The sequence below is a fragment of the Tripterygium wilfordii genome, chromosome 9 (assembly GCF_013401445.1).
Source record: "Tripterygium wilfordii isolate XIE 37 chromosome 9, ASM1340144v1, whole genome shotgun sequence".
In the NCBI taxonomy this organism is placed as follows: domain Eukaryota; kingdom Viridiplantae; phylum Streptophyta; class Magnoliopsida; order Celastrales; family Celastraceae; genus Tripterygium; species Tripterygium wilfordii.
Window position 1 is genome coordinate 13,162,080 of NC_052240.1, and position 24,107 is coordinate 13,186,186.

General features: G+C 37.9%; 4 protein-coding genes across 10 annotated transcripts; 3 read left to right on the forward strand and 1 right to left on the reverse strand.

Annotated features, from left to right (window-relative positions):
* Positions 1-4,523: 4,523 nt before the first annotated feature.
* LOC120005643 (probable E3 ubiquitin-protein ligase RNF217) lies at positions 4,524-7,405 on the forward strand. The gene is made up of 2 exons (XM_038855406.1): positions 4,524-5,628; positions 7,079-7,405. The coding sequence occupies exons 1-2, from the start codon at positions 4,646-4,648 to the stop codon at positions 7,155-7,157; spliced, it is 1,062 nt and encodes a 353-aa protein (XP_038711334.1). The 5' UTR covers positions 4,524-4,645; the 3' UTR covers positions 7,158-7,405.
* A 95-nt stretch (positions 7,406-7,500) lies between these two features.
* LOC120005642 (ethylene-responsive transcription factor RAP2-12-like) lies at positions 7,501-9,852 on the forward strand. Of its 3 annotated transcripts, XM_038855404.1 has the most exons (3): positions 7,501-7,637; positions 7,752-8,088; positions 8,698-9,852. In XM_038855404.1, the coding sequence occupies exons 2-3, from the start codon at positions 7,812-7,814 to the stop codon at positions 9,558-9,560; spliced, it is 1,140 nt and encodes a 379-aa protein (XP_038711332.1). In that variant the 5' UTR covers positions 7,501-7,637; positions 7,752-7,811; the 3' UTR covers positions 9,561-9,852. The 3 variants fall into 3 exon arrangements, with proteins under 3 accessions (XP_038711332.1, XP_038711331.1, XP_038711333.1); XM_038855403.1 differs by lacking the exon at positions 7,501-7,637 and having other exon boundaries at positions 7,692-8,088; XM_038855405.1 differs by lacking the exon at positions 7,501-7,637 and having other exon boundaries at positions 7,692-8,088; positions 8,704-9,852.
* Positions 9,853-11,002: 1,150 nt separating this feature from the next.
* LOC120005302 (transcription factor LRL1-like) lies at positions 11,003-14,887 on the forward strand. 4 transcript variants are annotated; one of them, XM_038854865.1, is made up of 8 exons: positions 11,003-11,140; positions 11,968-12,804; positions 12,936-13,034; positions 13,171-13,278; positions 13,457-13,522; positions 13,841-13,906; positions 14,074-14,133; positions 14,353-14,887. In XM_038854865.1, exons 2-8 carry the CDS (start codon positions 12,067-12,069, stop codon positions 14,743-14,745), a joined length of 1,530 nt encoding a protein of 509 aa, XP_038710793.1. In that variant the 5' UTR covers positions 11,003-11,140; positions 11,968-12,066; the 3' UTR covers positions 14,746-14,887. The 4 variants fall into 4 exon arrangements, with proteins under 4 accessions (XP_038710793.1, XP_038710794.1, XP_038710796.1 ...); XM_038854866.1 differs by having other exon boundaries at positions 12,939-13,034; positions 14,353-14,885; XM_038854868.1 differs by having other exon boundaries at positions 13,177-13,278; positions 14,353-14,884.
* Positions 14,888-15,211: 324 nt separating this feature from the next.
* LOC120005831 (AT-rich interactive domain-containing protein 4) lies at positions 15,212-23,041 on the reverse strand. 2 transcript variants are annotated; one of them, XM_038855679.1, is made up of 16 exons: positions 22,857-23,041; positions 21,954-22,325; positions 21,649-21,840; positions 20,392-20,445; positions 20,156-20,244; positions 19,668-19,941; positions 19,503-19,559; positions 19,041-19,072; positions 18,677-18,812; positions 18,399-18,572; positions 17,258-17,815; positions 16,365-16,502; positions 16,192-16,290; positions 15,980-16,080; positions 15,760-15,850; positions 15,212-15,628 (listed from the first exon to the last, which is right to left on the reverse strand). In XM_038855679.1, exons 2-16 carry the CDS (start codon positions 22,104-22,106, stop codon positions 15,530-15,532), a joined length of 2,247 nt encoding a protein of 748 aa, XP_038711607.1. In that variant the 5' UTR covers positions 22,107-22,325; positions 22,857-23,041; the 3' UTR covers positions 15,212-15,529. The 2 variants fall into 2 exon arrangements, with proteins under 2 accessions (XP_038711607.1, XP_038711606.1); XM_038855678.1 differs by lacking the exon at positions 22,857-23,041 and having other exon boundaries at positions 21,954-22,783.
* Between the last annotated feature and the right edge of the window lie 1,066 nt (positions 23,042-24,107).

Genomic DNA, 24,107 nt, shown 5'->3' on the forward strand with positions numbered 1-24,107 from the left:
AGGTGAGAGAATTGGAGATTGATTTAAATGAATAAGGATATTTTGTGAAGAGTTACTCATTTTTGTTCACGATTAGATTTGATTATAAATTTCTATATTTATAGTAATCAATCTAAAATTTCAAAGGCAACTAGGAGGAATTTAGTGGCTCCAAATTTGAAATTTTCATGGAGCCAAATTGGTAACAAATCCAAATATTAAAACTCAGTAAAGGTAATTGGTGTGCTTAAATTTTAGGTAAATAATTTCATGGAGTAGTATTGTATTAACATTAGGCTTGTTGACGTTTTTAACTGCCTTAAATCTTACAAATAGCATTAAAGATGATTTGAAAGGTGCATTACATTTAATGAGGGTATATTAGGAAAAGAATCAATTTTAAACTAAATTAACCTTACTTTCTTAATTTGTGTGTAAATAACTATCTGACTATAGAAATGGGATGGAGGGAGTAAAATAAATACGTTGTTGGAGCATGATGGGTTGGAAGTGCAAGTCTTAAATTTACTCAAAACTATAGGAGATTTGGGGGTTGGATTGGAAAAAAAACTCCATATAATTCTGGACAGAGTCCTCCCCGTATAAGACAAATTTTGGCGTTAACTTTTTTCTTGGTTGCATTCTATCTCCCCAATTAGATTTTAGTTTTACACGTGATATTCTGATGATGAAATCGATGTCATGTATTGTAGGTTGATCTCAAGCAACAAATACGAATAAAATCCAATAATTGACAATATTTTTTAGATTAACATTCATGTTAGTTTAAGTTGTGAGAGCTTTGTTTGAGATGCACCCTGATAAAGCTCCGGGGTCTGGATGGCATGACAATTGGCTTCTTTCAGTATCATTGGGTAGTGACTAACAAGGAGGTTTGTGATGCAATTTTGGGTTTCCTTAATTCTGATGATGATATTAGTCTGATAAATCAGACTACTATCGTTTTGGTTCTGAAGACAAAAACGCCGAAGAGGAATATCTCTGAATTTAGGCCGATTAGTTTATGTAATGTGCTATACAAAATAATCTCTAAAGTCCTGGCCAATCGTTTGAAGATGGTCCTCCCAACTATTACTTTTGACAATCTGAGTGCTTTTGTGCCTGGTCGACAAATATTCGATCATATTATTGTTGCCCAAGAGTGTCTTCACTCCCTGCAGAATAAGAGAGACAAGGAGATTCAGGGAGTATGGCACTCAAATTAGATTATGATGAAGGCCTATGATCGCGTTGAATGGAATTACCTTGAAGGTGTGATGAGGCATATGGGTTTTCCTTCATAACCAGCAAGGTCCAATCATGATCAACTATGTTGTGCTACAAACCTTGTGTGAAGTCAATAGGAGTGATAAGTTGGCTGGGAGAGATAAGGATGATATTACACACATGGTCAGGTCAAATATTCCTTGTGAGAAGTCTGGCACAAGTACAACTCTCTCATGTCAAGTGATATATCCATGCAAACAAGATGCTTCAGATAAACCAAGTGTTGATCAACATATATCTTCGGTTGGAGCCAAGTTAGTACTCAGAACAACAAATTGATATTTAAGCTCATTCAATAAAAGATTGTCTCAATTACTTCCTTTAATTATCTCCACCAGAGTTGCGTGTTTTATCTATTTCTAACCGCTTGGATTCAGTCCAGTTCTTATTATGCGGGTCATTTACTCAGTTAGCCGTTATATTCCTCGGATTACTCACTTGTTCTTTACCGATGATTGTCTACTGTTCTTAAAAGCCTCTATTGCTGAATGCGAAATCTATTCTTTGAATCTATGAACTAGCTTCTGGTCAACGAGTTAACCTTCAGTGTTCTATAGTCCAAATACTGGTATTAATGTTAAAAGCACAAATATCCCAGTCTCTGAGAGTGCGACATATTATGCAAGCGGATAGGTAACCTTGGTGTTTCGATCTTATTTGGCCGGTCTAAACAGACTACTTTTTGATTATTTGAAGCAAAGAATGTGGCATAAAAATCTTTCGAGGGCTGGTAAGGAGGTCTTGATCAAATCAATAATCCAAGCTATTCCGACATATGTGATGGGTTGCTTTAGAATTCCCAAGGCAGTTTGCACAGAATTTAATAAATTAATTAGGCGGTTCCGGTGGGGTAGTGAGGACAAAAGGTCTATTAACTGGTTGAGCTGGACAGAAATGTGTACTGCCAAAATTGATGGAGGGATGGGCTTTAGAGATTTGGATGGTTTTAATCTTGCTTTGTTGGTCAAACAGGGGTGGATGAGATTACTTCGAAATCCCATGTTGCTTGCGGCTCGGGTGTTGAGGGCTAAATACGACCCTACAGGTTCATTCCTCAATGCTATGGCTAGGCCTTCATCTAGCTTTTTGTGGCGCAGTTTTCTGTTGGGTCGTGAAGTTTTGGCGAAGGGTTTGAGATGGAGAGTGGATAATGGTTTGCGCATTCATATTTGGGATGATAGATGGCTTCCGGGGAGCATTGAGGGCCTGGTCTCATCTCCATGTAGGGTCTTTTTACCAACAGGAAGGGTGACGGCATGGCCGGCCCCATCCATTTTGGTACCCAAAGCGGCACGGTTTAATGGTGCCCTATTGGGAAAAAAATATCACAAAATGAGACGGTACATAAGTTTTAAAGATACTTCTTGTGTTTGTTAATAAAACAAATATATTAAACATCTCCACTAAATTAAACTTTTAAAGCTAATCTATGATTTAACAATAAAAATAATACATATATTATTTGATTTAAGATAAGAATTGGGTTGATCACTTATTTGAGCTTATCTATTGAGTAAGATTAGTTGTACACCCACGTGTAGTGCGGCATTAACTTGATTTGGGAAATAAAGATGTCCGACAATTTGTTAATATTTTGTTAGCATAATCAACATTAGAACTTGAGAAAATAAGAAAATAACACAAATTACATTTTTCACAACAGAGAAGCTCTATAACAAATATAAGAAAATAAAAACATATGAAACTAAGTAAGTAAAGACTCTGTAGATTTCATATGAAGCCAAACCTCAAACCATCTCAATTACTTCATCGTAGGCAGTAAACTCTTTGATTCTCAACCGAAATTCCAATTTGTCCCAAACATTAATGCTGGCAACAAAACACCACCCCTGTCACTTTTTATGGGTACGTTAGGGTCTACGGGTATCAATGGGTTCGTGGGTCGTGTATTGGTGTGCCCATTAAAAAAAATGACTGCTAAAACTGTTAAAATTGGAGAAGAAAGAATCATTGCCACAAACTGCTAAAATTGCTAGGCCAGCCTCGAGTTCTGAGTTTACCATTCCCCAGGGAAGAAAGGGTAAGGGATCAGACCAAATAAGCAGATATTCATTCCAACAGTGCTGATATAAAGCAATGGCGTCCTACCCAATTTACCAGTAAGAAATATTACGATCAAGGTAAATGATGTTTTGGCAAACCCAACAGCTATAGCTGCCGAATGAAACCGAGTGGTGCCCTCCATTTCAGCATCCTTTATACTTATAGCCCTAAGAAATCAGTTGTTACAAAAAGAAAACCAAATGCATACATCAGATATCTCATATGTAAAAGATCTTTTTGTTAACGTCTCAGACCGAATTCCAAAACTAATGGCTATTGATAAACTCAACCTTGAGAGAAAAAAAAAATTAGTATGAAATATGCACAACATCGGGAACAACTCAAAAAACTAATATCGGAGATCTCGTATACAACTATATTAGGTACAGAGGCCATTATAGTTGACAGGTACACAACTAAATGATTTATACTGCATCCTTTTTAGGGCCCATGACACAGTGATCTTTTTTACAATTGCTTTGATTTTGACAGTTCCAACTTCCAACTCCAATGATACTTGGAGATAAAGAAATTCCATGAGTTCGTAGAACTCTCATGCATACCCAGATATATAAGACCTCTTAAAGATGACAGACATATTTCGCTGGTGAATATTGATATATAGAAGCTTGTCACCATACCTTGGGCAATAATGAGGTAAATAGAGTTATCAGATTTGACACATTATTTGATATTTGCCAGAGATCCATAATTAAGAAAATATATTAAAACCTGAATAGAGAAAATCATGAACTCAAATTCATGGACTAAATCAAATCTAAGCTCAAGGAAAAACTCGGAAGACAATGATATTATTCTCATAAATCAAACTTGCCTTGTGAGAAACTGCGGGAACAGAGACATTTATAGTTTCGAACCAAGTAGATACAGCATCAAGAGGTGAAGCTATATACTATTCATACAATGTTAACCCAGGCCTTATTTCACTTAACTCTTCAACTTAGTAAAAGCAGATATGAGGTTACCAAAGCACGTTTAAAAAACTGTGTATAATTAAAGAGATAGACTTGTCACCCATTTTCTCATATTTTATTCACAAATCATTTTCAACAATAGTTTTTTTTTTTTATTTTTTTTAATTCTTTTACTAAATTAACATCAACTTTTAATTCGCCAACCAGCACAGAGTGCAAATTAATGAGATGTTTGAGGGTAAATTCGTCCAAAAAGGCTATTGAAAGTGTCCTTTCTGATTGGGAACCCTAATCACCAGTGATCACTCGAATAGAAGAGCCCTTAATTTCGAAATCGATGAATTAGCGTTGGTTTCTTCGCATTGGAGAGTGTGGAGAAAATGGCGATGGCCGTGAAAGATGTATCGGAACCACAACGACTCGGTGCGGAAGAACAAGAAACGACAAGATCGAGCAAGAAGAAACGAAAAACGGAGAAAGCTGAAGTCGCCCCAATTGAGATTGTGGACGTTGATTCGTTGTGCTTCATACCCTTCTCGAACAGAGGCACAACTAAGAAAGATGCAATCTCAGTGGAGCGGCACAGCGAAGACAGAGAACTACAGTGGGCGATCGCCGCCTCGCTGTTCCAGACCCCGATCAAGGCTGAGAACTTCATCGACCTGGAGAATGGTCGCGATTACTACTGTGTTGATGGCGATGATGATGTAAAGATACTAAATTTCAAGCCTCCAAGCACTTCAATTGGTAAGAAAAGAAAACCCTTTACTTTTCCTTCAGTGTCTGAATCTGGGCAGTCTTCAAATTCCCTTGTGGAATTTATTTGTGATATATGTGTTGAAGCCAAAACTGCAAGTGATTTGTTTTGGATCATGGGTTGCAGTCATTCGTATTGTAATGACTGTATGATTAAGTATGTGGCATCCAAGTTACAAGATAATATTACAAACATTAGATGTCCAGTCTCAGATTGTAAAGGATTGTTGGAGCCGGAATATTGTCGCTCTATACTCCCAAAAGAGGTTTTTGATAGGTGGGTTGATGCTTTATGTGAGGCAGTGATTCTTGGGTCTCAAAAGTTCTATTGTCCTTACAAGGACTGCTCTGCACTTTTGATTGATGACGGGGACGAGATTATTAGGGAATCTGAGTGTCCAAATTGTAGAAGAATGTTTTGTGCACAGTGCAAGGTTATGTGGCACGCCGGGTTTGAATGCCAGGATTTTCAGAAGTTGCATAAAGATGAAAGAGAAAAAGAGGATATCATGTTGATGAATCTCGCACAGAAGCAAAGCTGGAGAAGATGCCCAACGTGCAGGTTCTATGTTGAGAGAATAAACGGTTGCTTGTATATGAGATGCAGGTAAATTTCATTTTTAAGGTTTTTTATTTTTCAGTTGATGCATTGGATCATATGTATGTTGAGTTTTTAAATTTGTGTTTACAATCAGAGTCTTTTGTTTGTGTATCAGTAATTTCGTGCTCGATGTTTTCTTGTGGTTGAGCCTAAAATAATTGGTTCATAAGCAATGCTTTACCACCGACCATTGCATTTCTCGATTTCACCAACTTGTTTTTTGTTTCACACTCACCATTAGGAACATTGCGTCAGTAAGAATACATGAGAATTGGTCCAAATTTGCACGTACAAATCCCCATATCCACTCTTCGTTCAGATGCTGGCCTCCTTTGAGAGCTAGTAATTGCATATGATCAATACCATATGCCAAACTGTCCAGAAAAGGATTCATGAGAAACTGTTCTCTGAATGAGTTAGTGGTAAGTACCATCCCCTGCCTAGGATGAGGAACGATGGGCTTTCTTAATGTTGTGGAAAAGCTTCTATGTTTTTATTTGGCGAAGACTAATGAGAATTGAAAGACTAGAACTACCAATACTGCTTCCTTGAAATGTATTTCTTTTCATTTAAATCTGAGGAGGGAAGAACATTGGCCCGAGGATAAAGCAATAGATGCCCTTGCTCTGTTGCTCACTTGTCTTTTATGTACTGCCTGGGATGTGAATGCCTTCTCTACTTGGTGCACATCGAAAATGGTTTATCTTTAATTACGATAATAAGCAGCTCTCACAGTCTAATTTGAGAAGAAGTCTTGGGAAATTCTGCTGTCTCATTTACTTTCAGCATGCTTGGGTTCTGACTTCTGTTGCTTTAAAGTTGAAATGTAGCTATGAGTTTTCATCTCCTAGAAAGAGGTTAATTCTCTGTTATTGATGATCCAATCATATGTCTGAATGAGCCAACTCAGAAAGTTTTTGAATGATGACACCTTTGGAACAAATATAGAGTGTATCGTCATTGTGATCTTCTTCGCAAGCATATTTAGCAGCAGAAGACATATCTGCTCACCTGGACTTAATGCGTTAAAATCCCTTCTTGAAAATACTGTGAAGCTTGGCAAAGTTTGTAGCCTGAAGAAACCTTTTAAGTGATGAGAATATGAATTTGCAAAGTAGGATTTGTCGTCTTTTTTTTTTTTTTTGAAATTGTATGACTTTAATCAAACATATGCGATAAACTTTTTGGCTCGTCTGAGTTATGGATTATGGAGATATCCTCAAGACAGTACGTCCACCACTGCTAGGATTATATGCTTGTCCTTATTTACTTCCAATTATGATGATTTGTAAGCCAAATTCGCAATTCTGAATTTCTTATGCTATTTAAGGAGCTCCAGCTAGTGTTTGATTACTTCCCTTTGATTTGTGGGTTCCTCAAAATCTTGTATATTTTCCCTGTTCTATTCTCTGGAGTTATTTTCGTTGTTGATAATGCCATTTTGGATGGAATCCAGGTGTGGAACCGCTTTCTGTTACAACTGTGGCAGTCTAATTACTGGTAACGTCCATTATTGTACGAAGTGCAAGCGCTGAAGATTTCCCTGCTTCTTCCCATAATATTTGTCATACCAGAGCATGTTAAGTTAGAGCACCTGTTCAGCCAGATCAGATGTGAATATGAAGAATAAGACAGTTTTATGAATGAAGACTACAAGAGTATTTGTTTCTTCTATTTAAGTTTCAACAGTGATTGTATTAGAAGAGCGTTCACTTAGCCTGTCTTTTTTATGTGAATAGGTACAGGGGTCAGGTTTTTCTGCTTGCTTTTGTACAGTTGCTAACCTTTTTGGTTTTGGGTCTTTCCACTCGCTGGACTATCTTCTTTACTCAGAGTTTCTGGGCCTTACTTAACTTAACCAACGATCTAATAATCGAATCCGATGCCGCAGGCCCGCAACTAAGGTACGGCTCATTAAGAGCACTGGTTACAGCCCCTGAATCAACGGAGGCCCGGATTGTCAAGCCCACGGATTTCAGCCCATTGTTTACCATTACATGGGTCGAGCCGTCGAGGTCGGCGCCTCTTGTGTTTGTATTTGGTGCTCTACAGTCTACACGTGTCATCTTGAAATCGATATTTGTGCATGCTGGTTTTGTAATCTACTGTGGTGTCACGTTTTTGTACAGTAACAGAGTTCGGTTGAAGCTACGCATTGCATTCATTGTCACAGAGGGAAAAGAAGAGAGATGTGTGGGGGAGCTCGAATCTCAGACTTTGTTCCGGGGAGCCGAGGTCGTCGCCGACCCTCCACCACTTCTCTCTGTTCTGAGTTCAAGAAGAGCTACTGCGACCAGGTTACGAGTTACAGGTTTAGGTCTTTGAGCTCGGAGATTTATGGTAATGATGAAGATTTCGAGGCTGCGTTTAGGGAATTCAAGGACGACTCTGATCTTGACTCTGCTGATGATGACAGAGATGGAGAAGAAGAAGAATTGGGGTTTCGCTCATTTGTCTTTTCTCGGGGTAATTTTAAGCATTTCCTCCTTTAATCATATTTAGCTTCAATTTGACAAGTTTTAAGAATTTGAGCTTTTATATCCGCCTCACTTTCGCTTTATTGAATTTTTTTTTTTTCCCAATTTCGAGTCGTGGAATCTTCGCTTTTCGTATTCACTGGTTGAACCAGACCTATTGCGTAGATCATCCTTGTTTTTGTGTATTGAGCAAGAGAAGTTCATATCTGTTAATTTAATTTGCTTCACTTTGTATTGGGTGTTTGCCAACTCTCTCTAATTTACCTGAACCAAAAGAGGAAAGTGAGTTTTCAGGGTTAAACAATATGAAGATCATGAATTTAATGACATGATACTTTTTTGGAGGAATTTTGTATCCAACATTTTGTCTGTTATGGCTGGTAGAATCCAAAATGAAACTTATTAAGAACTAGATTGGGGATTAATGTAAGTAATACCCAAGTTCTACAGTTTTACTGAGTTACTCTTCACACAAACAAACGCGTATATGTGTGTGTGTGTGTGTGGCTTGCTTTGATGAATTTATTTGATAAGACTTTTTGGGCCGCTTTATTGTGTATTTTTAAGCTGTGAAACGATTCGAATCAAACTTTCTTAGTTACAGGAGGCTCAAAAGTTGTAGAGTCTTTGAAACCTGTTGGGTCTGTAGGCTCAAAAGTTGTCAAGTCTGTGGAACCTGCTGTGGCTGCAATTAAAGCTGCAAAGATGAAGAGGAAAAGCCAATATAGAGGAATTAGAATGCGGCCATGGGGAAAATGGGCAGCTGAAATCAGGGATCCAAAAAAGGGGGTTCGGGTTTGGCTTGGAACCTTTAATACACCCGAGGAAGCTGCAAGGGCTTATGATGCTGAAGCACGCAAGATAAGAGGTGATAAGGCTAAACTGAATTTCCCAGAACTTACTCACCAGAGTGCTCAAGGGCTCTCGACAAAGCCTAATTCCAAGAAATATCGCTCCAAGTCTGATTACTCAGAGAAGTTGAGTCTAAACCATGATAACTACTCAGCGAATAGTTCTGTTTTCAAATTTCAAACTCCTGAAGATGATACTACAATACGGCCATTGAAGCACATGGACTCATTTCCTGCTGCCGAGGATGCAATTAAGCCGAAACCGTATGTTCCTTCTGATGGAGGCACAATCTGTTTTAGTTCAGATCAAGGAAGCAATTCTTTGCATTGCTCTGGTTTTGGTTGGGGAGAGTATGAAGAGAGAAGTCCAGAGATCTCGTCGGTAGCATCAAATTTTAGAAAACTTGAAGAAGCTGCAATTGCTGGAGGCAACAGCCAACCAAAGAAGAAAATGAAGATCAACACTAAGGATGTAGTGCCGGAAGAGCCATCTCATTTTGAGCCCCAAATGGAGTTCTCACCAATTCCTTCTTGTTTCGAGGGTAGCTGGGATACGATTTTCTGGGAGCTTGATGGGTCTCTGGAGTTTTTACGAGAATCCTGTGCTTGATGGCACTTTCTGAGAAAACTTTGCTTTGTGTGTGAATCCTTTATAGTTGGAGATTCGCCACTCTTGTGGTGTTAATCCATCCTACATTGGCTGCAGTGAAGATGAAGAGCATAATAAGAGCTAATGAGGACAGATTAGGAAGAGTTTCACAGTTCCTGTTTTGAAGTGGAACAATCATATGTTTTTCCCACGTTATTACAGCTGCATTATTATCTTGTCATGGGATTTTATTACTAGACTCTGATTTTATCAGTTTTCAACTTTCAATAAGAGGAAATGAGCTTGTCATAAATAATCACTTTTTCATCTCAAACTTTTTATAATCCGAGCATCGAGCTATTTTTCCGCAAGACCTCTCCTATGCAGCAGAGTAGGCTATTCCTGAAGCTGTGAAAAAGAATTGCTAGCAAAATCTTTCCTTGGTTTAGTCACCTGCGAGAAAGCCGTTTTGGTAAGCGGCTTGGCAGCTGCCTTGTTTAACCTTTTGACCATCAAGTTCGGGATTAGATTGGTGTAGTTCTCTACGTTTAGGACACCAGAATGTGGCAGAATATTGAAAGGCGGCCCATTGCTAGACAAAAGATGGTGGGCTCGAAACTGCCCCAAACTGCTTTTAAGCTGCCCAAGCCCACTATTAGCTTTGTTCAATGTCTGCGGCCCAACAAGAATGCTAGTGAGCCCATATAAAAACTTCAAAGTTACTTGTGTTGACTTCTTAAGTAACACCATTGAATCTACTTTACTTCGTTGATTTTCTAAAATGCCTATTTAAGAGATATATTATTCTTCTCTCAAGTCAAGTAATGTATGGTACTCCTTAGATTCTTTTCTTTGTTTCTTCTCTATTGGGTCTTCTATGATGTGATGTAAACAAAGAAAAACATTTTCTCTTGTTTGGTAAACAAACAACATGGTTTCTTTTTTTTCTCAATAAGAACAAAGTTAACTAAAAGTTGCTGCATTTACATAGCCTCAGCCTCAATCAAGGAAGCCAAACAAAGCTGTGAGTCCGTGATATGTTTTGAGTGGGTAAATTACCATATACTCCCTGTAAAGATCAGAAAATTACTCCTCAGTGCTTTCATCGTCATGGACTGGTTCTGGTACCTAAAAGGCTAAAACCTCTCCGCTTAACTCGGAGCGGACAAAAACTTCTTTTTCATATGACCATAATACCACAGACTATCCAATCGGAGAGTGGCTGCTTTTGAGGTCATTAATGTAAATAGCTGTCTGTTAAAAGGTTATGGGCGTCATTTTACATGGACTGTAACGTTGATGGAAAATGAAACGGAACGGGGAATAGCAGAATCTGGATGACGTTGCACACTATTCGACGACACGTGTCCAATACCCTTTTTCTGTAATAGTCAAAAAACAAAGATTTAATAATGAGATCGAAAATGAGCTTTTTATTTACAAAAAGAAAAGAAAAGGAATAATGGAAGCAGTTTCTCTTCAAAACTCAAAAGCCAAACTACTTTTGCTGTGAAGCTCTGGCATGCTGAGAGAAAATATAGAGCAAAGAAGGGGCTGCTCATTCACTACTAGAAACCGCTATTCTCTTCACTTCTCTCACTGTAAGTCACTCTTGTTTATACTGATATTCCTTTGTAGTTCAAATTCAGAAGCTGTATGCACTTGATTGTTCATAATTAACAATTTACGCTGTTTTTGTTGACCATGTTGTTGGTGGGTGTGTAATTTTTGGTTCTTTTCATGAACTTAAGTGGAAATTGAACCGGTTTCATGAACTGGGTATCTCAGAAATGAACTTGCAATGATTATACAAGTACAATTTAGCTGACTCGTAATCAGGGCCAAGGTGAATATTTGTGTTAAGCCTGGCTCTTTTTGGCTGAAATTAGTTCTTTAAGTAATTTGGACTATATTTGTTTTGTTGATGTTTGCATGAATGAAAAATGAATATCGGTTTTCCAAATTTCAAATGGGTATGCTGGTTTTATAGTCTTGAATACCTGTGCTGTTATTTAGTCTTTAGAATTATAGTCTTATCTGGGCATTCCATGTTATAGTTAAGTGTCATTTTTGCAGATTGTTTAATAATTCTTATATTTTTGCTGATTTTCACAGTTATTTCCTTCTAAGTGATACTCAAGGAGCAGTTGTAGAATTCACAGTCAAATCATTCTCATTTTGTCACAATTATTAATGCAAATGTTCAGAGTTTTATTTATGCATGTACGTGCCTAGAATGTGTGTAATTGTGACTGTGATGTTCTGAGCGTTGTGAATAGCAAAATAAAGCTTGTAATAAGTTTTTGGATGAACTATGAAAATTTCTACCTTGCAGTTTAGGTCCTTACTAAGTGGTTTATGATAAGCTTAATTACCTGCTAGTAATGTGAGTTGTTAGATTTGTAACATGCTCAATGATGATATGTAGGAATAGAGCTCATACGTTCTGAAGTTGCGGATACAAAAACTTGGGGAGCTCTTGCGTTTGGGGTTTGTGCACCAAATTTTCTCTACTGAATTGTGTTTCATGATGGATGAGTATCTTGACCACCTTATATCGTCCACATTATGGGTTAAGGATGCAAAAGAAAATTTTTCTTTAGACAGTGGTGAATGTGGTCAAGTAAATGGTCTGCTGCACAAATCACTTGGAGCTTATCAAGCTGACCAAGAGATTTCACCTATAAGTACGATTAGTTCAAACCAGAATATGGACATTTTAGCTGCTTATGATGCTTCGTCTGCAATTCTTACTGAAGAGCTGGGTGATGGTGTTGACACGAGCTTACCATGCGGTGATTCTAGGACATCAAAAGATGGTGTAGGTGAAGGCAACCCCACTTTACATGGAAGGATGAATTTCAGCTCGGAACTTGGAAATACAAACCTGCAACATGCTGTATCTATTCCTAGTAAGGGCTTACTGAACCTAGGTTCTTCGAAGCACCTTCCGGTGTTTGGTGATCCCGCACAATCTGTCTCCTTTGCTGAGGCGGGGCATGTTGAACTTGGCGGTAGCAATGCAACTGATTTTCATAGTTCCTTCAGTGATTTGCAAACTAGTTCTCCAATTTCACAATTGTGGGCTCCACCACCTTTTGAGGCTGTTTCTTCCCTCTCTCCTGCTGTGGGACAAGAAAGAATGAATGACTTTGGAATGCAAGGCGAGAATTTGGAAGATTGTATGGACATGATGGATAAAAGATTTGTTAAGGTGGATGAGATTTTCCAATTTGATAAGGTTTCTTCATCAGTCACCGATAAGGTATAAGACTAATAAACTAATTCAACAGTTCTAGCTACTCTTCAAGAAATCATTTTTAGACATATAATCATCTTTTGTATAAGTTCAGTATGATCACGAGTATTATTTAGTCTATCTATTACTTGATGTAGCAGGGGACGCAAAATTTGCAAACCTGTCCATTGTCGTTTGGTAATGTGCCACCGCAGATAGCAACACTACCAACAAGTGGATTTCCTTCTCTGACGCAGGTGATTGTTGTAGTGTCGGTGCATTCTGGCATAAGTTTCATTACCAGTGGTATTAGTCATGAATGTCTCATACTCTATTAGAAATGATTGAATGAATTCCATGAATCATTATGCGAAGCAAACTTACAGTTTTCAGTTACAGAATACACATGCTGCTTCAACTGGTGGCTGTAATGGTAATGGAAAGCCTCGGGTGAGGGCACGAAGAGGCCAGGCCACTGATCCGCACAGCATTGCTGAAAGGGTTGGTTTTAAGTAACATCTTATTATTATAAGTTACTCCAAATTGCTTTGCTTCATAGCTTTGGGATTCACAATAAGAACTGAAGAAGTAGTGTTTTTTTTTTTTTTGCACAGAATTTAGTATTTTAAAAATTTTATGATCTTTTCCTATTTACTTCACAAAAAAAACGTATCTGCAGCTTCGTAGAGAAAAAATTGCTGAAAGAATGAAGAACCTACAAGAACTTGTACCAAATCCCTCCAAGGTATACCTTTTTTACTTGCCCTGCTACTCAGTACGTACTAATTGCTGCATCTTCTTATTTACTTAGAATGTTCAGGCGCTCCGACGAAAAGAAGTCAAGATAGATGCTTGATCTTGTTGCATATAATTCTAAGAAGCTGTATATCACCTCTGAAAAAGGAATTTGAGAACTTAAAGCAGAATTGTGATGTGGAGTGGACAAACAAAGAACACTACGTTTTTACGCGACATTCAATTAACATATGCACATAACCTACTGAGTTGTGATGTGGAGTTGACAAACTCTGTTCATGGATTGACTTCATCATTATTTTTGCAGACTGACAAAGCATCCATGCTCGATGAAATCATAGAGTACGTCAAATTTCTTCGGCTTCAAGTCAAGGTAAGAAAGTAATCTTTGTGATCGATGTATATAATATTTTGAGGGAAAAAAAAAAAAAACTGAGCAAGAGTTAGACACACTACTTATATTACATCTCCAACCAGTGATAAACAGTTCTAGTCCTCACTGCATTAATGAGTAAGTGCGCCTAATAAAATGATACACAGGTACTAAGCATGAGCAGACTGGGCACTGCAGAAGCAGTTTTCACAAATGGTCGAGACGAGGTGCTTCAACTTTCAACTCTCTCAACTAATACATATACAGTATTCCCAGTATTCTTTACGAGCATTCCATGCATGACATTGACTATTATCCATTGATCATCATATCTATTCGTTATGCTGTTGGTTATCATGCAATGAGTTTTGATGCACACAAACGATATGATGCCAACTAGTTTCTTTTACTCGCATGATTTGTTATATGGAATCCATTTCTGTTAGGGCTCAAATGATTTTTCACAATCCCCATCTCCCGATCAAGTTGCCTTCGAACAAGAAGTAATTAAGCTGATGGACTCCAATGTTACCATGGCTATGCAATATCTTCAAAGCAAAGGACTCTGCCTCATGCCCATTGCTCTTGCCACTGCCATATCCAGCAAAAGAACATCCATGTCACAATTTGTCTTCAAAGAAAGGAGGAATTCTGGGGAAGGAAATGGTCTTGTTCAGACTAACAGCAGCAGCAGTAGCACCAACAGTCCACCAGGAGCTGACGATGGAAAATCCACGGTGGGAAAGCTTAGCAACAAAGGCAACATCACCTATGGTTGTAATGGAGGTATGAAACAAGAAGTGAAGAACACCTCTCTCCCTGCGAAGCTTAAACCCTAGATATAGTTTGATGATTTCTCTCTATGACAAAGTTTCCTTGTTTATTTATTTTTTTTTCCTCCAATAATATAAATAAAGTACCAAATTTGGCTTTCAGAGTCCAGAGATGTCCATGACAAGCATTAAATTTGTCATATACTTCTGCTCATACATAGATGTCATTGGAAGCATATACTTGCATCGGGTAAATAGCCTTTTTCCTACCTTATCTTTGGTAGGAATGGCTGCAATTGCAGATATAGAAACACAAGAAAGATCCTGTAAATTCTAGCCACTTATGTCAAAGTTAAGTAACAAACCAACCTAAATGTGATCTATTGAAAGGTAATTGAAAGCAAAACACCATTAGTTTCAGTATAATAGTATCAACATTACCAGCAAAACTTGTCAAGATTTGAACACGAAGAGCAATCATAAGATCAGCAATGAAAATGTGTCATCATATGAGAAATGCAGAAGGCCTTTGAACTGAACTTTTTCTCACTATCATCACAAACCATGCATACTTGACAAAAAAACTACCTCATTAGATTGAGTTGCACTGAAATAATATTCTACAATCACTCTTCTGCGACACTTCTCCTTCAAGAGTACATATATTGTGAGGGGGGAAATTGCAGTGCGGCGGCCTTCTTACTCTATATATGTAGACAACAATGGAATAGAATACAATAATTACATTCCTAATACATGCCTTCTCTTGCACATTCATATAAAAATATAGTGACAAATGATAAGAAAGTGAGATTTTAGAGGGAGACGGTGAATCCAAGAATGTGAAGACCTATGAATATCCGTTCGCAGTCCTCTGAGATTTCTTCTTGAAGTTTGAGATGCTGCAATGTGGACATATATACTCCAGTCCATCTGTTTTAGCATAGTCCTGGATCAGTGACATAAAATGTTAACTCTTTAAAACAACATAACGGAAAACTATTAAGTACCCCGGAACAATAATCTCTTCAATGTCTACACATCTTTAGATTGATAAGAACAAGGGCAAAGCAAAAATACCTTAAAGGCGCCAAGCCCTTGCCGTCTATCACAGCCAAAGTGTGCCCATTCGCCACATATTCCGCAATTCACCCAATCACCTGCGGCGCTACTGTTGAAAACATGCAAATTCAATTGTCAATGGTCACTCAACGCTGAATGCACAATCATATTCATCTCTCTCTAAGGGGGAGGAAAAATAGGTATCATGCAGTGTCTGGAGAGAGAGAGAGAGAGAGACCTGTGACACAACAAGCAGCATTCCCCATCAACATCATCATGAGCCAATTCATACTCCAAAAGGTAAGTTTCATAATGTCTTTTTAGTGTGTTGCCGACACCCTAGAACAGATGGAGAAAAAAGTCATTAAAAATATAATATTCAGAAAAATAAACAATAACAAGCTAAAATTAGAGTGGGAAAGATCATAAATGAGAAGTCAGAAGCCATACAGTCATCCTATTTGTTAAGGTGTGATTACGCATCTTTGAAAAAACTTGTCCCTTCCAATTGATTCCATTCCCGACATGAAAGCCTCCTCTTGAAACCACCTAAAGCAAAAGGTATTACAGACTGATTTCTTGGCCAATTTACAAACATTTACCAAGCAAATCAAAGAGCTTACCTCTCTATACAAATTGAAAAGGTCCAGGCGTTTTGCATTTAAAATGGCATCAGGAAACTCAGCTAGCCCGCCTTGAGGAACAAGACGAGTATGTCCACGAAGTACCAGGAATTGCATTACGTCCCTCAAAAATTCCTCCTGCAAAACCAGATAAGGACTGAAATGAAAAGAAGAAACCCAATGGAAACACTAAAAAAGTTTGTCGCATTAACAGGGTATTATTTTAACACCCAGGGTAGTTTTGCCACAATCCCACAGCCCTGATTTATTTTGCATTCTTAAAAAGTAGGATTAAATCAGTACTGGGGAATGGGGATCAAAAAGAAAACCTCATTATTCCCTTTTTTCGTACAAAATTATTATTTAGTCAATGCGTCTAGTGATTGAAGTTACTGACATAAAATGACGGGACAAAATGAGGAAAACATCATACAGTGGAACGAAATTCACAAAGGAAACCATGAAAGAGACTGGAAAGCAAGGAGCGATTTCAGAAAATGTAGCAACGTTCCAGACCTTGTCGGTAAATTAGTTGGAATAAACTATATGGATTATCCTACACGATACGTTCGAGTCTAAAGATAGACTCTATCCTAATGCTATGGTATCAATATCCTTTTCAGGAACCTTCATCCGTGTTTCCAATAGCATCCATCCTCTCTATTTAGTATCTCCTACTCAAATTTTCTCAAACAAATTTTTGCACCAGCCTCCAATATTTCTACATTCTCCATGCCCAAAACATCTTACGCAATTTTCACTGCTCATCAATTGGGCTACCCCTACCTGGCTAAAAAAACAAATAAAATGGAAAAGTGAAGTAGACACGAACAGCACAACCAAACCACTCAAATATCAACCAAAAAACTGATAAAGGAGGGGAAAAAACTCACCTCAGAACACGCCTGTATCGGTGCTCTGCCACAACCGTGCTTCTTCAAAGGTAGAGGATTTAACGAAATAATCTGCTGAGCCTGAAAAGAGCTTGACAATGACTTCCGATGTGTGACTGGAGCAGGGACATGCTTTGTTGGGGCAACAGGCAAGTTGACTTTTACTTGGTCTCCATCATATCTTTCACCCTCACCGAACCCAGAAAAAGGTAACATCTTATGACCACGAGTGTGAGGAATTGGCCTCAACGCAGCAACATTGAGTTTTTGTCTTACATTTCCTCCATTTTGACCTTCCAGGCCTCTACCATTCAAGGGTTTGGCTACTTGGCATGGCTCAGATCTTTTGCGGCAAGGTGCAGGTGGCATCCACCAACTAGGTGGCTTACTGAGAAAAGAATTATTTGCATGAAACTTCTTGCCCTGTCTTGTACAAAAGTAAAGCAGTCTTTCCGCATCATCCTTTTCAAAAGAAGCAACTGACAAGCCTTGAATGCTAGCAATTCCTAGCATAACTAGACTGCGGTAAGATACATCTTGTGCAAGTTGCCTTAAAACCTGTAATGGCATTGAAATAGTCACCTGTGCAATTGCCCCTAAAATAGCACTAAAATAATAGTAAAAGCTTTAATTAGCTAATAAAATCTTTCTCATAGCTTATCGCAGACCCCTATCAGAACTTTGTTGTTGCCTTGTTGACACTTCCATTCAACAATATCTTCTAAGAAAAATGTCATGAACTCCCTCGCAAGTACACTACCGCAACACAGTTGTTCCTTTATCAGTATCAAGATAAACAAAAGTAAAACGTAATAGAAGACAAGCATGCCACAATTAACTATTCAAACCATCTGGATGTAAATTTATTTCAGTGGCCATCAAACAAAATCGATTTTCTTATAAAATAATTCTTGTTCCACCAAACGAAAAGAGAGACAACAATCCTAAATTTACAAATAAATGTTATTTAATTTTAGTTTCAAAAGGATAGTTCACCAACAAAAGAAAAAACTAAACAATAAACCAAGAGGTGAGGGAAAGCATAATTAAACATCTAAAATTATTACACTCGCAACTTTACAGTCATATAGGGAAATCAAAGGCTATTGCCTATTAACAAAAAAAAGTATGGAGAAGATACCTGTGATGCCCATGTGGGAACCTTCATACGAACTTCAAACACACTTGCACCACAGGCGATAGAAGCAGACTTTCTTGGTTCAGATGAAGGTAATTTGACTCCATCAGAGCTAGGTATTGCATGAACTAGCTGACTCTTCTCAATAAGCTCATTTTTAATATGATTTTCCAAAAGCTGAGACAAAAATACCGAGGGGCACAAAAGTTACCATCACATTCATGAATATAGCAAGCAAGCATGCACACACACACAACCCAATCGACAGAGTTTGTCCTTGCCTGGTCATTAAAGCAAGTCTGCGCACTACCAGAAACCAAAAGTGATATGTGTGCAGAACTGCAGGTTGATACGTCACATCGCATGGTCACTACCCCACGAGAAAATGTTCCAGCCTGTAGAGGCGGCGGTGGAGCGCTGCAAATTTAAATTGTCTTCGGTGAGCAAAAAAAAAAAATGCAAGGATTAAACAAAGTAAAATATAACTCAAGCACAATAAAAAAGCCCAAGCATTGAAAAAAAGCAACGCAAATATTTCAAAATAAAGGTTATGAATAAAGTAACTAACAAAATCCAATTCAACTACAAAAAAAAGAAGGAATAAGACTTAGAAAGTATGGAAAAGGGTTTAAATTCATTCAAAACCTTGTTCGATTGTGAAGTTTACTCCCACGGATCTGGCAAACACAAGAAAGATAAAAAAAACAGATTAGTGTAAAAGGAAGGAGGGGGGGGTGGGGGAAGCCAGAAAAAGTAGATAGAAACTGCACAAAATATCTTTAAAAGTTTCAGGCAAAAATTCTTCAGACATAATGTAAACAATTAATACAAATAAACAACATAGAACTAATGAAATAACTTCATTGTTGACAGGGGAAAAAAACTATATAAGAAACTGTAGCTCATTCACACGACCTCGAGCCTTTCCAGTGAAGCATCATCAAACATACTTTTATATTCAAGTATCACAGCGCATAATTTAAATTGGAAGTATGTTCAGCCATAATTTACATTTAATACCATCAAGTATCATGGCACAAGAAAGGAACTGTGCACCAAGTACATGCAGAACGTAAGAATCAATTTTAGAAAATCGATCAAACTTACTTCTATATTCAAGAGGGCATTTAGTCCATACTCCAACGATCCCAACAAGAAGGCATCCTGAAAAGAATATGGCTTGTGAACAGAATGTATCATGATAATGGTATAGTTTAATTATATTGATGACCAACAAGTGAAAAGAGACCGAATCCAATAGCGCAAACATACCAAAGTGCATGGCATGCCACAGACAAGAAACCTCATGCTCACATCTTCGTCATATATCTTTATAGCAGGAAGGGTTCCAGGAGAGCTTTCTTCTCCCTCCAAATCTTCCTCCAGAGGACCAATATCAATCTTAGGAGGGTCCCCAGACACATAAGGTCCAGACTTCCCATCAGTCTTCTGGCTACTTGAAGGTAATATATTGTTGTTTTGAATGCAGTAAATCTTAAAAGATGCATGAGCAAGTTGGAATGCATCCCACGTATGGCTGCATGAACTGAAAATAAAAGGAGCAAAACTCAAGAAATGTAAGATGAATATAAATGCCCTGTCACAAATAGCCACTAGCATCCAGAGAAAAAACATGTACACATGCTTATAGCCTTATAGGTAAAACCAATCCAGTCAACAAAGGAATCATCACATCATGAAGTTAATTTTCAGGGTAAGTACACTTTGACCTATTAAAAAATAAAAAAGGATAATCATACCTTTGTACCACTGACACAAGTGCTTGACGAAAATGGCAAGCCTCATAACATGAAATTCCATTTTTCCAATATATGACATAAGGAACTCCCTGCCAAAAAGCAGTTAAACAACTTACTAGAGGGAATTTACAAACTATAAGGGGTTCAAGTTCCCTACTTCACAAAGTCGCAGGCAATCCAAGTTGAAAATAAATTATCAACTAATTATATCATGAATCCCCCAAAATCAATATAACCTTAGAGCGAAGTGCCTCTGCCAACATTTCACCATTTGGGATCTCCAAATAAACCTGGTTCACAATATTCGAGAGTGTTAAACTAAATACCATAACTGCCTGCACCAAGTTTGATTGAAGCTATAATTAACCCAAGAAGGTAGAGAACACTTAAGGATAACAAATAATTGAGCGCAAGAGCCCTCTGTTATGAAGCTGACTAAAATAAATTCCACCAGAAAATCATGCACTAAAAGAGCAGATAGTGAATCACGTATCATAAGCGCAAAGTAAATTGTGAATATGCACATGGCATTCTACAAAGCAAATGAATCTATGTGCATCATAATTGCTAAAAGTTATTATATGTCATTTACTAAGAGCTAAACATATATCAAAACTAAGTGCATCTGGAAAGCTAGTAACTACGGTATCTGATTTATAGGGTGGAAAAAAATAGAGTAGAGGGGCAGAGCAAAGTGCAAAGGCATATACTTTTTCTTCATAATGGGGACGCTACCAACATAAATCCGCAAGAGAGAAGAGCAACTGCATCTGAAACAAATGTTCATGTATCTGAACATGCACTCAACACCAATATCAAAGAGTATGGAACCACTCCATAAAGAGTACACTAAAGACACGAACCATCACCTGCAAACCACTAGTGTCACTTAAACCTAATGTGCACCAAGGAGATCCGAACCCAAGACCAAAGTCCCCGGGTAGGTTGACCTTTCCATATGCCCTCTTATTTGTCTCCCTCAACAGGACCAAACAAATTGCCACGCCAAAGCTATGGCATCAATCATTTTTCGTTTATCCTCCCCTTACCCATGTAAATTAAAAGTCCACATCATTTTCACAGCTGCACAAGTAGCCCAGTGGTAATAGGCAAATATGTGCAATTCCTGGAAACAACCTTTTAAGTAACCTACCACACTTAGGGATGCAAAATTCAAATCTGAGAAACCTCCTGTCAGTAATTCAGGGGTAAGGTTGCAAGCACCTTACTCTTTCCCGAGCCAACACGAGCCTCCATGCAGAAGTTTTCTAGATTGCAGTGCTTTAACCTTTTTTAAATGAATATTTAGTTTTCAAATGACTCAGCTACCCCCATGATGTATACACACATGTACATAAAAACATGGCCACCCAACTTCATTATTACACTATATTATGCCTCAAAAATCAGATGAAGATCAAGTGTTTTTTGCACCTAGAGTAAACAAGCCCCCAAAATCCAATGAAAATGACACGTAAATATTAAACACTCACAGTGGAGGGCAATGTGGAACCAAAGAGCTCACATATGGCCTCTGAAGTAGTTAACGCGCAATCTCCCCATCGAAGAGATCCAATTTCTTCGCTATCTGTTATTTGCTCTCCTTGCAAGTAAACAATATTTGGTTCCGACGATTCAAGTACTCGTCGGAACTCATCAATACTTGGATTGGTTAAAATCTGTACCTGCATTTGAAACATAGAGATACACAACTGAGAGAGCCTAACAAAACAAAATTCTGCCACATATCCGAACACTATACTGCAAATTAAGCAACCACAAAATAAAATTTGCATACCTCAAGCCGCCCAGAAGAAGCTAGCTCCGGGAATGGGTATGTGGTCTTGTCATCAGAAATTGACCGCTGCTGCTTTTTAGCAGGGATCTTGCCACAAAAAACTGCAAGCATGCTACAATTATTCCTCGCAGGACCCTGAGCATGAAACATCATCCGCACATGCCAGAGACCACCGAAATTGTTCACACAAAGAGAAATTACAAAGAAGAGAGAAAATCCACTCTGAAGATGCCAACGCCGCGGTACCAATGCCTCCCAAAATCGAAGGACGACGATCAAATCAAAATCCTGAAACTTGCTCCGAATCTAAGAGAACCCCAAATCAAGAACTCACCAAGAAAGCACTATTATTGCATCCAGAGAGACCTGGAACTGCAAAAATTGAAGAAAAGAAAGAGAACCAGAGAAACCCAGAAACAAAATCGAAACAGAAACTAAGGGTCGAATTACGAAACCCTAGAGACTACCAAGACCAATATAAAAATCTCCAAACAAAAAAGTACGCATCTTTTCTCTTCCAAAATAAAGATCCTAAAAAAAATTATCTCATAAACCTAAATGTATAAAAAAATTAAAAATTAAGTTGTATAGAAAGTCGAAGTTATCCGAAAAAATTAACTACAGTCACCAAAAAAACACATTCCGATCAAGTCAAACAAAACACGCCTGCATTAATTAAAAACCCTCTTATGATTTGATTCTTTAACTTTGACAACCAAGAAAATAGGGATAACCCGAAACCCAAATTTGAACCCGACACACGAATGGGGGATTAATCTCTGACAATTGATTGGGTTTACTTTTCAACACCGATAGATTAACCACCTGTTACTTACCCCCACTCCAAAAGATACCTACAATGCGCGATTTCTTAAATAAAAATTAAAAATTCAAGTACGAAACTTTGTAGTTGCTGTTGCTCTTTGTGCTTATTTGTCTTTATCTATTGTTGTTCTATGAGATTTCTTCTGGGGAAGGAATAAAAAGAAGTGTAAGCAAGATTCTTCTCAAATGGGTACCGAGTGTTTTGTTGGGTTTAGATTTGGGATTTGTTTCTTTTATCTTTCTTCTCTTTGTTTGGATTTGGATCTGGGCACCCATAATTGAAGAGCTCTGGCTTTTGTTTTTTTTTTTATTTTTATTTTTTATCATGATCGATCGGCGTCATCAAATCAATTTCACCACTTCTTGCGTAGGCAAAGAAAGTTCTCGCTTACAGTATATGGTGATTCAAGAAGATATTAATGAAAGAGTAGAACTATTTACACTCACGTAATACATCCTAAAATATTAACACCCCACCAATATTTAACACCCCACATTATGATAACTATTTACACCTCAGAGTTAGTTAAGGACATCCAAAAAACCTAAAAAAATTCAATCTAATAACACTACAATTGACCCTACCACTTTTCATTTCACTTTTTCCCTTCACTCTCAATCTTCCCTTCACTCTCCATCTTCCCTTACAACACTAAACTCATCACTCGCCAAGACGACGAAGTGTTCGATGGCGTCTTCGACGGAGTCTTCACCGGAGTAATGCGGACATCGGATGGAGCCTTCACCTGACGGCCATTCAACACTTGCTGCTTTGTTGGCTTGTGTGCATGGAAGAGGTTTACTTTGTTTGTCTGGAATGGTTTAATTGATATGTATAGCAGGAATTGAGAAGTTGGGATGGCTGAATTGGCATTTAGGCATATGGAGAACAAAGACGTTGCTTTGAGGAACAATTTGCTTAACAGAGTTATTTTGTGCGATGATTTAGAGTTCGCTCGTCTTGTGTTTGATGGAATGCCACAGATGAATTCAATTACTTTGAATGCAATGGTAAGTAATGTACTGGGTCTTGAGTTTTGAACTTTTTAAACGAATGAAAACTAAAGCTGTAGAATCATCAACCAATTATTAACAATTGTTGTGCTTTCAGCTTGTGCTAGTATTGGGGTTTCAACTTGAAGCTTTATGTTATGGTGTTTGCATACATGATACATGTATGCTCTGTTTTTTTAGATTGTTTCTTATGGGTTTATTGTTGTGCATGGGGTGTAGATTGAAAATTTTAAAAAAAATTTAAAATTAGGGTATACTCATAAAATGAGGTGTGCTTAATTAAATAACGAGTGCAAATAGTCCTCATATTTTCAA

Excerpts from the sequence above, each read along its gene's own strand:
- LOC120005643 (XM_038855406.1), top strand. The coding sequence starts at position 4,646 with ATGGCGATGGCCGTGAAAGATGTATCGGAACCACAACGACTCGGTGCG. Across the intron at positions 5,629-7,078 it reads TGCTTGTATATGAGATGCAG|GTGTGGAACCGCTTTCTGTT; the intron begins GTAAATTTCATT and ends GATGGAATCCAG.
- LOC120005302 (XM_038854865.1), top strand. The coding sequence starts at position 12,067 with ATGATGGATGAGTATCTTGACCACCTTATATCGTCCACATTATGGGTT. Across the intron at positions 13,279-13,456 it reads CGCACAGCATTGCTGAAAGG|CTTCGTAGAGAAAAAATTGC; the intron begins GTTGGTTTTAAG and ends ACGTATCTGCAG. Across the intron at positions 13,523-13,840 it reads TTGTACCAAATCCCTCCAAG|ACTGACAAAGCATCCATGCT; the intron begins GTATACCTTTTT and ends TTATTTTTGCAG.
- LOC120005642 (XM_038855404.1), top strand. The coding sequence starts at position 7,812 with ATGTGTGGGGGAGCTCGAATCTCAGACTTTGTTCCGGGGAGCCGAGGT. Across the intron at positions 8,089-8,697 it reads CTCATTTGTCTTTTCTCGGG|TTACAGGAGGCTCAAAAGTT; the intron begins GTAATTTTAAGC and ends AAACTTTCTTAG.
- LOC120005831 (XM_038855679.1), bottom strand. The coding sequence starts at position 22,106 with ATGATGTTTCATGCTCAGGGTCCTGCGAGGAATAATTGTAGCATGCTT. Across the intron at positions 16,503-17,257 it reads CGATACAGGCGTGTTCTGAG|GAGGAATTTTTGAGGGACGT; the intron begins GTGAGTTTTTTC and ends CTGGTTTTGCAG. Across the intron at positions 15,629-15,759 it reads AAGGGCTTGGCGCCTTTAAG|GACTATGCTAAAACAGATGG; the intron begins GTATTTTTGCTT and ends TCACTGATCCAG.